Source organism: Perognathus longimembris, chromosome 16, assembly GCF_023159225.1.
Source record: "Perognathus longimembris pacificus isolate PPM17 chromosome 16, ASM2315922v1, whole genome shotgun sequence".
In the NCBI taxonomy this organism is placed as follows: Eukaryota; Metazoa; Chordata; class Mammalia; order Rodentia; family Heteromyidae; genus Perognathus; species Perognathus longimembris.
The window spans coordinates 26575448-26587713 of record NC_063176.1 but is presented as its reverse complement, the minus strand read 5'-3'; the positions used below and the strand labels follow the sequence as shown (position 1 = coordinate 26587713).

The 12266-nt window shown below is 45.6% G+C and overlaps 1 protein-coding gene across 2 annotated transcripts in view; it reads left to right on the top strand.

Annotated features, from left to right (window-relative positions):
* The first annotated feature begins 1486 nt into the window (after positions 1-1486).
* Usp46 (ubiquitin specific peptidase 46) overlaps positions 1487-12266 on the top strand; it is a 60555-nt gene continuing 49775 nt past the window's right edge. For both annotated transcript variants that reach the window (XM_048363914.1, XM_048363913.1), the window contains exon 1: positions 1487-1706. In XM_048363914.1, the coding sequence (XP_048219871.1) occupies positions 1671-1706 (36 nt within the window). In that variant the 5' untranslated portion in view covers positions 1487-1670. The remainder of the gene's footprint in view (positions 1707-12266) is intronic.

Genomic DNA, 12266 nt, shown 5'->3' with positions numbered 1-12266 from the left:
ACTGGCCAAAAAAAAAAAAAAAAAAAAAAAAAAAAAAAAATGTAGTGCAGATAAAAACCCCAAAGCATGGCTGGGAATGTGGCATGCATGAAGCCCTGGGTCCAATTCCTCACCACCACATACACAGAAAAAGCCAGAAGTGGTGCTGTGGCTCAAGTGTTAGAGTGCTAGCCTTGAGCAAAAAGCAGCTCAGGGACAATGCTCCAGCCCTGAGTCCAAGCCCCAGGACTGGCAAATACAAACAAACAAAACCCCAACGCCTTCAGGCAACAATGTTTCCATTCCATTCTCTTTGGAGAATCAGCAATCAATGGCTCTGAAATCTTAGTGACTATTAACATTTTCCCAGTTATTTGCCTGGGTTAGATTTCAGAAGCTGTCTTCAATGGTATCACTTTCTCTAGAATGTCATTAGGTGGATTGGCTTAGAACTTATCACGTCTCACTTGTTCAGCTCTTCTGTTGAAAGCAGTGAATTGGAACTATGCATGCGGAAGTGGAACTTTTCTAAGCGATGTCCTGGATTGGGCTTTGTGCCTAAGCAGCACCCATCCAAAGCCAGGTTAGTTAGGTGCTCCAGGGAGGGAGACTGGTCTTCCTTGAGCGTGCGGAAAAGTTTTGTTCTTTCCACTCAGTGCATCATGTCGAGGGCTGCCCAGAGCCTGCACTTTTCCTGTGTACCTGCTCATGTCCCGGGCCGCCAGAGAATCCCGCCACGGGCCTCCGCCCAGACCCGGAATCCTCTCCCGTCCCGGGCCACTGGCCGGCTGCTGGCCACTCCACTCCCACGTCTTGACCCCATTTTATTTCTCCTTCCCGGGTTCCCGCGGGTGCCGTCTGGCTTGGGCCCAGGGGGGAAACTACAAGTTGGCCTTCGTTCCCCGGCCCCTAACGTCCTCCACAAGAAAAAAGGGAGAAAAAGAAAAAGAACGGTGGGGGCGGCAGGGGACGGGGTAGGGGGGGGTGAAGGGAAGGGAGGGATTCATTTTAGAAGGAAAAGCAGGGGCGGCAGGGGCCGGCCCGCCCCAGTCCGGTGTCGGTCCTTGGCCGGCGCGATCGGCCACCCCGGGCATCCCGGGCTCCCCCGCGCACGGAGGGAAGGCAGGCCGGAGAGGGGGTGTCCGCCGCGGTTCCGGGGTTCACCCCGGGTGGGAGAGGCTGCGGCTGCTGCGCTGCGGACAGCCGGGCCCCGCGATCCCGCTGGCAGGACATCGGAAGGCAAAGGCGGCCCGGGCGAGGCGGGCGCGCGAGGCGCACGGGTGGCGGCCGCGGGCTCGGGGCACCGGGCACTCGGCAGGGCTAGGCGAGCGCTCCAGCGGCCGGCGCACTCCCCCGGGTCGGTGCCGCCCCTCCTCTTCCTCCTCCTCCTCCTCTTCCTCCACCTCCTCCTCCTCCTGAAGCCCGTGGCCGCGGCCCAGGCTCCCTCGCTCCGCCACTCCCCGCCCTCCGCGCTGCCTCCCGCCCTCCCCTTCCCCGCCTCCCGCCGCCGCCGCCGCCGCGCCGCGCCGCCGCCGCCGCCGCCGCCCGGCCTCCTCTCCCAGCCCCGCGGAAAGCCCGACCCAGGCCGCCGGCCGCCGCCCGGCCTCCCCCGCCGCGGGCGCTCCACCATGGCCAGTCCTCTTTTCCCCTGGTAAAGATGGCGGTGCGGGATCGCTGCCACCTTTAGACTAATGACTGTCCGAAACATCGCCTCCATCTGTAATATGGTGAGTGGCCGCCGCCGCGGAGGTCGCGCCTGCCGCCGGCTGCACGAAGAAAGAGAAACCGAGCCGCGCTCCCGCCCGCCCGCGCGGGGGACCTGGGACCCTGCACGGCCAGAACTTCCCGGCCCTCCCTTCTCCGGGCTGGCCTGGCCGGCTGCACCTCCCCTCACCCCCAGCTGCCGGGGGAGCGGCTGAGACCCCCGTCCCCTGTCCGTGCGGGTGTCCCCAGCACGCCCGACCCGTGGGTCTTGGGATCCCAGGGCCGCTGGCGTGCCCCCGCCCTCCGGTTGCGGTGGAAGCGGCTGGAGGGGGTGTGCGGTGGGTGGGAGGGAGGAAGAGAGAGAGAGAGAGGGAGGGAGGGAGGGAGGGAGGGAGGGAGGGAGGTGGCCTCGCATGGATATCCCGGGGGCTGGGAGGGGACTGAGGGGTTAGCGGGTGAGCCAGCGGTGGGGGACACCCAATCCCTCAGCTTGCAGTAAATAAACCTTTGCTGGGCTGCTGACGGTCCTGCCTCATCCTGAGTTCAGCGTGTATTTGAATTTAAAATTCACTTGGCGATAGTGATCAGTGCATCTTGAAATGTAAGAAAGCTAGTGTTAAAAAAGAAAAGCGCAGAAGTGTGGTTAGAGGGGTGAACTTCAACCTGGTGGAAGAAAGCACGGGCGTGAGTGCTGCCTGCCTCAGCTTCCCCACTTGTAAAAGCGGCTCCGTGGTAGCCACCTTCGCAGGGCCTGTGAGGATGGCTGTGGGCGCACCGGGACGTTGCCAGGCTGGTTCCGTGCCATTCGCTGGAGACTCAGGGGAAGCTGGCAGGCATGGACATAGCCAAGACATTACTGGGCCATGATCCCACGGGGACTTTAGTTCGGGTCTCTCCCATTGCTTTCTTTCCGTTCCTTTTCAGTTTCTGCCTTTGGGTCCCCAGGGTGTTCCCTGTTGGCACTCTCTCTTGTCAGTGCCTTGAGGAGCTCAGCCTGGGGTAAGGCATGGTGCCCTGTGCAGGACACACGAGTGTGTGCTTTGCTTCCACTCTCCAGAACGCCTTCGTGTCCCTCTGAGGTGGAAGGCATGCTCTTTCTTGGCTAGTTTGGGGAAACCCCTCAAAAACTGATAACCCCTGAATGAAATGAAGAAGCCTTGGGGGTAAGGTGATCCTGTTGCCCTTCTCCCCCAAACAGCTTTTTCAGTCTTCTGTCTCCCATGCTGTTGCAAGATTAACACATGGCAAAAGGAGCATTAAGGAGCCATGTGTTCAGGGCCTAGTGGGGATCCAGGGGTCACTGACTGAACACCCCTAGGTCCCCACTGTGGGGCAAGGCCATGGCTAGCAAAGTAATTGCTGAGGATGGCTTCTCATAGTGATAACCGCTTCGCATTGGTGCAGGCGAGTTCATAGATAAAGTAGGCGTCTCCTGGAACCTTGCCATTTCCTCCCCTCACCCCCTTTCCTTTCTCCTCCTGGAGGAAGGTTTTCTGCTTCTTCTTGTCAAGTGGCGTTAATGTTGCTTGGTGCAGTGAGAAGGCGATGCTTTCCTTCTCAGTGTCTGTCTGCTACCACCAGCTCCTGAAGGGAGCTGTGAATGCTATCTTCATGTTTGCTAGGGTGGCCTTAGGCCTGCAGGGTCCCAAGGCTGCATCCCTGCTCTTGCTGGTGCTTTTGTCCTGCCTGTGTGTGTGGTGACATCTCTTCTTATTGAGCCAGACTAGACATTAGAAAACTAGCAAGTCCCAAGAAGCCAACCCCAGGCTTTCTTGAATGTCACAAACCTACTGTTGGGTGGACATGAGAGGAGCAGGCTAGAATGGTGTCTACTTCCTGTGTCAACCCCAAAAGGTATGAGGTAAAGATGATCACCCCTGTAAAGTGAGGACTTAATTCTTAAGTACAGTTTATTTCCCTATTTGGACACAGTGGCTTGAGCAACCACTTGAAAGCAAGACTCTACATTTAAGTCCTGCTTCTTTTTGTTGATTTGTTCTTTGACACCAGATCTCTCAATTTAGGTCCAGGCTGGCCTGGACCTGAACATCTTTCTGCCTCAGCCTTCCCTGGATTATAAGTGTGCACCACCATGCCTAGCTTTCAGGCCCTGCTTCTTAAATGTACTAGCCTTGTGTCCTCGAACAAGTTGCTGTCAGTCTTGCTTTCTTTATCCATAAAAAGGGGATGATAATGGTTGCTATCTTGCCAGACAGTTGTATTAAGTGACTTCATGGGGTTCGAAGCTTCATACAACACAGGAAATGCACAGCAAGTGCTGTTTTTGTCAGTATTTTCTGTTCAAATGATACCATATGTTTAAAGGAGCATGGTGATGATGCCTTCTCCAACCTGATAGATAAACAACCCACATGTTTGACTAGGTAAACCAGGCTGTGTGGCAGTATACAATGTCTGGGATGGGAATCCTGAACCCCGCCCCTTATAAAAGGCTGAGCAGGTCATCATTGCCTCTCCCAGACTCATTTCCCAGAGGAGAAGGCTGGTCATGAGGAGCCTGCAGTCCTTCACCTAGGACAACATAAATGTTCCCCCGTGTCTCTGTTAGAGTCTTCATTGGATGATGAATTGTTTCCAGGTATGTCTTTTTTGGGGGCAGGGGGGCGGGCTCACTTGCCTATTGAGCTTTTTCTCTGGGGCTCTTGATTTGTTCCATTTCCTTTTGGTCCTTGCTGGTTTGTATAGGTGTGGTGAAAGCAAGTGGGATTGCTTTGTCTTGGGATGATTCTGAGGATGGAACTCAGGGTCTTCCTCCTGTACCACAGACCTAGTTCCAGCACTGAAAAGCAGTCTCTCTCCTCCAACAAAGCAGAACAAAACGTGTAGCAAATTCATCCTGTGATCAATGGCTAAATACCATGTCTCTTCTTCTTATTTCTTATGCCATTTTTAGCTATAGGGAGCATGGAACATGTTTTCATCCCTCATCTTGCCTCCCACACCACTGAAGGTTTACTGTCCTTTGGAAGTTTAATGCTGGCTCTCACTAACTTGTGCTGGGTGAGTTCTTTGCTGTAGTAATTCTTGATCAACTTGCTTAAGGCAAGTGAGCTTAGCCACATGGCAATGTCTGGACGGTTCAAAGATAGTAAAGCTTGTTTGGCTGGTGTGTTGTAATTTTGAAAATGCTCTAGCTGCTACCAAGCATGAGGAAATGTCCCCTGTTGATAATCCTCTGATTTGTGTCCAGACCAATGAATTTAATATCCAATGTGTGAATTATTAAAGCATAGACAAAAAGGTGGATTTTTTTGTCTGTTTGTTTTATAATGTCCCACTTTGGATTGAGGAATTTCTAAACAGGAGGTTTGGAAGCATTTAAGAGATACCAAATGTGGTTTGTTATCAAAGCAAATGAAATCATTTTATGTTCATTTCATTCATTAATAGAGCTGTAAGATGTATTTTGAGCTGGGTGACAGTTGTTTATTCCTGTAATACTAGCTACTTGGGAGGTTGAGATAGGGAGGCTACAAAGGTTCCAGGCTAGCCAGGTGCTGGTGGCTTATGCCTTAATCCTAGCTACTCAGGAGGCTGCAAACTAAGGATGGAGGTTCAAATCCAGCCTGGCCCGGAAAGTCCATAAAACCCTTTATCACTAGAAAACCAGAAGTGGTACTGTGGTTCAAAGTGGTAGAACACTAACTTTGAGCAAAAAAGCCCAGGGACAGCACCCAGGCCAAATTCAAGCCCCAAGACCAAAACAAACAAACAAACAAACCCAAACCCACCACCACCAGCAACAAAAAATACGTCCAGGAGTCTTACAGACTTTATCTCAATAGAAAAAGCTTGATGAAGGGTGGTATGTCATTCCAGCTCTGACTAGGAGCTTGAAATAGGTGGATTAAGGTCAATGCCTGGGCCAAAAGCAAGACCCTATGGTATGGTTCAACAGAATGCCTACCTAGCAAATATGAGGCTCTGAATTCCAATGTAGCTACTGCCAAAGTGGGGGGGGGGGGAGGAAGAAAAAGGAAAAGATACATGTTGGAGGAAATACTATGTATCAAAGACATGACAAGTGTGGTGGCTGGAGAGCTTTGCTGATAGTGCTTGCCTATCTTATGTGAGGCCTGGGGCTTAATACTCAACACTACAAAAAAAACAAAACCCCAAACCCCCCAAAATAAACAACAATTAACACCAAATGGCAAGTTTTGCACATATAAATAGCTGTCTGTTGAGTCATGCTAGGCTAATGAAGGCACATACTCTATGCAGCAGCTTAATATGAATGGAGGGAGTCCCTGCTCAGCCGTTCCTCCGTGTGTGGACACAAGGTGGTAAAGGTGAAGCCATTTCAATACTGATTTGAGTGAATGAATCGTGGGGAGACTGAGGAGTGCAACAGGGCAATACTTTCATATTCAAACACTTTCTAGTTGTGCCTTTTATTTGAGATGAGGACCTATCATAGTCAGTGTGAGTTAGAACTGGAATCTGTATCATTGAGATTCTTTTCAGCTCAACATGAATCTCATGGTCGCTTTGGGGAAGTATTCCTGGGGATTTGAGTTTTTCTCATCTTGTCAAACTGTGTGTGTGTGTGTGTGTGTGTGTGTGTGTGTGTGTGTGTTTTACTCTTGTCATAACAGCTACTTGGGAGGTTGAGATAGAGAGTTATGTGTTAATGAGTAGTATTTCTTAGATAAAGTCTTTATAGCTGGATACTGGTAGCTCAACACCTGTAATCCTAGCTTCTCAGGAAGCTGAGATCTGGGGATCATGGTTCAGCAATAGCCCAGGCAGACAAATCTATGAGATTCTTATGTCCAACAAGCTGTCAAAAAGTCAGAAGTGGAGGTATAGCTCAAGTAGTAGAGAAGTGGCTTTACATGGAAAAACCCAAGCAAGAATGTGAGGCCTCATGTTCAAACTCCAGTACTGGAACACACACACAAAGTCTTTAGAAAATACCTGACTCCCTAACTACCTTGTTTAAAGCAGTGTAGAATTGATCACATGTTAGCATTTTAGTGTCTTAGTACAATCCCAGGCTATTCCAGCTTGAGTTCCAGCTTGGAATTCTCTTAAAGAAATGAAGGGGAGGGTAAAATTAGTAAAAATTTAGCAACAAAAATGGAGATTTTTTTTAAAGTTTAAAGATAGTTTTATCTTAGAAAATCAACTGTTTACCTGAGGCAGCTAATTTGGTACTTTGAGAATGGTTGGGATTATTTTATGTGTGTGCTGGCACTGGGGTTTGGATTTAGAGTTTAGGCAATCTCTATTTGCTTTTTTGCTTAAGGCTAGTGCTCTACCACTTGAGCCACAGCTCTACTTCTGGCTTTTTGGTGGTTAATTGAAGATAAGAGTCTCATGGACGTTCCTGCCTCGGTTGGCTTCAAACAGTAATCCTCAGATCTCAGTCTCCTGCATAGCTGGGATTATAGGTGCAAGCCACCAGAACCTGGCTGGAATTAAAAAAAAAAAAAGTTCATTTCATGAGGTGAGTGAGGAGAAGGCTTGCCTTTTGTTTTTATACTTTCCATCATTCTTAAAGATACCTGACAACTGGAAGTTCAGTCTTTCAGCCAAGAGGGTTACAATTATGTGTGAGGATTTACTCTGCTAGCTGCTGGGTTTTAAAAAACGCAGCCTGAAGTGAGGTAGGTTAATGTTTAAAGGAAAAAAAAAATCTGTTCTGGCTCCACAGGGCTAATATTCTGGAGTTTATGTTAGGTCAAGACCTAACAATTAAATCTGCAGATTTTTTCTGTGTTTTTGTTGGAATACTGAGGGAAGACAAAGTTGAATGCCAATATTTAGTTAGAATGAAAGATCATGATACCTTTATGGATATCAAATTTTGTAGTTCATTTCACCCATAGAATAAACCTATATACTTTTCTCACTAGTAGAGATAATTTGCATGTTTAGATTGTAATTGATGGTGATTTTGAAATTAGATTATCTTCACAATTAAGAGTTTTTCCTAGTTCTGATTCCCTATGTCCCACCCCACCCTCCTCCCAATCTTTCCTTTTCCTGGCTCACCTAGGCTTTCTAGCAGTTGTAAATAGTTGAGGTTTTATGATGTATTAAATTCAGAAATATCAAAAAGATGCCTCCTGGTGATTTGACCTCTAGCCACCCCATAAAGCCAGCTCAAAGCAATTTAGGGTTGTAAGAAATAGATGATGTCTTTTAATCTAGTTAGCTTTCCTGGTCTGAATATTTTAATACATTTAGTTGTAGTGAATCTTCTGTTGTGGTCATAGTGAATGCTAGTCTAAGGTCTGGTCTTTTGAAAGAAAAGGACACTTAGAAATGATAGAGCAAAACCTTCCTTTAGGCAAATTTTGTATGTCTCTAACACGGGCAGGAAGGGCATTGGGAATCTTTTTGTCCTAGGATTATTGGGCTAGAACGTGGGGGCCATTGTAAATTCCAGTATGGAATTTTGGCCACTGTTCTAACCATCATTATTTGCAGTGGGTTTGGTTTAAGATCTAAGGGTGTGATGGGAGGAGGAGTGGGGTGGGATGGGGCGGGGAGGGCTATTGGTTTCTGAGGCTTCACTGATTTGAAGTTTTGAGGCCACATTGAGAACCACCAATGGGTTAAAGTAGCTCAGATGTGGATTCTTTTGCTGGACGAGAATGAATTTTAGGCATCTAGAAAAGTCAGTATAGTAGCAGAGTGAACACTCAGGCAGTGAAGAAACAAAACATTACAAACACACTTAAACCTCCTGGGAACACTTCTGTATCTCAGCACCCTCCTTCTCAGAGAGAATGGCCTCTAGTTTTCATTTGGTATTTATCACATGTTTTTATATGGTTATCATACATATGTGCATTCATTAACTGCATATAATATTATCTCTTTGTTTTAAACATGCTGTGTAACACTGAGCAGATCCTCTCAGTTCATTGATATTGCTTAAGTTATGATTTGGAGAATTAGCCACTAAGATAGACATAACTGTAGTCAATTTTAACTGCTGTGTAATATTCCTACAAATGTATGTGCGACAATGTCCATTTTATTGTTGAAGCTTACTATTTTCCCATCTGTGCTGTTTTAGTGTTATGAGCTCTTGTGAACTTGCTCCCTGTGTAAATGTCTAAAATTTCTCAATGGCATACATCTGGAAGAGAAATTCTAGATCATAGGAAATGGGCACCTTCTACTTTCATGTTTCCATATTGTTCTCCAAAGCAGCTGTACCAATTTGTCATCTAACCAGCAGCATTGGGCGGGGGTGGGGGGAATCCAGTTGTTCCACATGCTTGCAGACACTTGATATTGCTAGACAGGGCATTTTGCCAATCTGATGGGTGTGAAATTGCATCTTTGTAGTTTATTCATTCATTTAATTTTCTGTTTTTGGTAGTGCTAGTGAATTGAGCTGTGGGCCCTTGTGTGTGCTCAGCAACTACTCTATCACTGATCTGCATCTCCCACTCATTGTGGTTTAAATTTTCCCTTTCCTGTTTATAAGTGAAGCTCGCTGGTTTGTACTGGGTTGCTTTGACCTCTGAGGCTGGGAAGCTGTTTTCCAGGGTTTGGGAGTCTGCTGGTTTTGTCTGAAAACCGGGAAAAGGGACAATGAATAAGAACGTCAGATAGATCAAAGCAAAGCAGAATAGGTAGAGAAGTTTTGTGGAAGTTTTTGAAATCCATGTAAAGTTATTTAGGGTAATGATTTAATGTCAAGAGCTAGAGCTATGGATTGCTGCCTTTCTGTACATGTATTTCTTGATATTAAATAGCTAGATTTTGACTTTTTTGCTTTTGGACTAGAAATTCTGAACTCTGGTTATGTATTACAACACTAGTGAATTCTTGTAAAAAACAACTTTAACAAACTAATCACCAAATCTCAACACCCAGAATAATATATTAAGAAAAAGAATGTAGTATGTTATATGTGGAAAGAGCTACCTTTCTGTCAATGGATGTTAAAATTTAGTCATATTTGGGTTGTTTTTTAAAAATATTTTTCAGACATAATACCTTAAAAAACACCACTCAGTATCCCTGTCTCTTTGGTCATCTCTCAATTCAGAAGAAACTGTCTACAATGAATTGATAGTGTGTATAATACATGACTTCATTTATGAATCCATAAGTGATATGACAGTGTGTGTTACATACAAATATGTGGCCTTTACAGCTATGTTGCTTTGAGATTATGCTAACACAGTGATCTAGGTTATTTCTAGTTGCTCTATAGCTATATTCTTGGACTAAGCCATGGTTTACATACTCATTCTCATATTTAGAGACACTTGATGGTTTCCAAACTACTATATCTGAAAACAGCGCAGTGGTGAATGCTCTTGGTCCTGACTTTGCCCATGTACCTTCATTCTAACAGGATGTGGCTCTAAAATCTTCCTTTCTGCACTCTGCTAGAGGCCATGTATTGAGGTTTGGGCCCCCAGAATGGCAATGCTAACAGGTGGTGAGGCTAAGAGATGAGCCTGCTAGGAGGTTGTTAGGTCATTAGGGGGAATGCTCTCCAAAGGAACTAATGTTGTTTTCACAGAATCCTGACTAGCTAGTGCTCATCAAAGGGCTGTTAGAATAGAGCAAGCAGAGCCCCTCTCTGCACTCCTGCTTCCTCTCTGGCTTCCTCCCTGGCACTATGATATCGCCTTTTCACATGTGCTCATGCATTGCCATGCAATGTCATCACCAGCTCTGCACTATGCTCTTTGTAGTTGCCGTCTCTCAGCCTGTAAACTAAATACACCTTTAGTCTATATAAGTTACTCAGCATTGGGTATTTCATAGTAATAGAAAATAGATTGCTACACCATGTGTTTTTAAAATGCTCTATGAAGTGGTTTCACCAATTGGAGGCTATTTGATCTGCAGCTTGCAAAGGGCCTCAGGCTCATAGTTCTTGAAAATATGTAAGTGTAGATAGCCTGGAGTGGATTTCATGCACCTGTGTGTGTGTGTGCGCGCGTGCGTGTGTTGTGTGTGTGTGTGTTTTAAGGACCACAGTTGATTCTGAGGAGTATTCAAGGTCAAGGAACTACCACATTTGAGTGGTAACTACATTAGGGCAGGAGCCATGATTATTGTATTGCTGCTTTTCGAGCTGTCACCATGGTATATCAATGATTGATAAATGAATGAAGAATTGTAGCTTGTGAGTGTGTGTGTATGTGTATGTGTGTGTGTATGCACAGGTGTATGTCAGTCCTGGGGCTTCAAAGGTACTATCCCTGAGCCTTTGTACTTGAGTGCTTTGTACTCTCACTTGGCTTTTTTATTCAAGGCTAGTGCTTGAGCCATAGCTTAGTTCCTAAAAGTTTATTAAAGTTTTGAATAGGTAATTGATGATTACAGGTCACAAATTTCAGAATTTGCAAATGGCTACGTGTTTAAAAAAAGACCCATCATCAAGTTCCTTTCTTGACATTTATCAATATTTATAATTTCTGATGCTTCTATTTAGATGTTTCTTATGTGCAGACAAGCAAATGTGTTTATCTTTTCCCACTGGCTTTTAAACACACAAATTGCACATATGATATATACCTATCTGTCCTGAACTGCCTCTTACATCTGTATCTGTATCACACGGTGAGTGTGTAAAGAGCATCCTCACTCTGGTTGTTATTTTTATTTTATTTTTGTGCCAGTATTGGGGCTTGAATTTGGGGCCTGGGCATTGTCCCTGAGATTTCTCACTCAAGGCTAGTGCTCCACAGCCACAGCTCTGCTTCTGGGGTGTGTGTGTGTGTGTGTGTGTGTGTGTGTGTGTGTGTGTGTGTTTGAGATAAAAATAAATGTCATGTACATTCCTGCCTGGGTTGGCTTTGAACTTCCTCATAGCTCAGCTTTTTAAAGTGTTTATTTTTTTGTAACTGAATGAGAGATTATTCTGCATTTTTGGAACATATTAGCACTAATAATATCACATCAGTTTTTAATAGACCCTATATATTTAAGTTCTATGTTCACTTATTTCATGTTACTTTTCAGAATGTTAGTTAAATATAGATAAATACTTTTGAGCCCACAGAATTTTGCACATTTTGGGATTTTGAAATAATTCAAGAAGAGATCTTAATAGGAAAAATGTTAGCGATGATAGCAAGTATTGTTAAGTTCTGACTTACATGTAGTCAATTGCCACACCTCCTAAACATGTGATTCTCAGTTTATAGGCAATGAGATTGTAGGACAGAAAAATTCAGTTACTTAAAGTCATATAACTAGTAAGTAGCAGAACTAGGATACAAACCTAGGTACTATGGCTCCCAAATGTGCCCTCCAGGACTGGTACAATACCTCAGATAGTTGAGTAGCTAGGATTACAGGTTGAGCCACTGGTGCCAGGCTGTCATTCTGTTTTTTGATGCAGGATGTTCGGTTCCTTCACTTTATTGAATTCACTTAGTGTGGTCCTTGCTGACTACCGTAACATGACATAGTTTTCCAGCCTTCTGTTTTTTACAAACAGGGCTGCAGCGAACAGCTCTACTGATCTGTTCTGTTGCACATGTGAGTCTGTCAAGTGACTTCCTAGAAATGGGTTTGTGTTTATAACTTGGACCACATTTTGCCAAAGTGTTCTTCATTTGTGTTTTGTG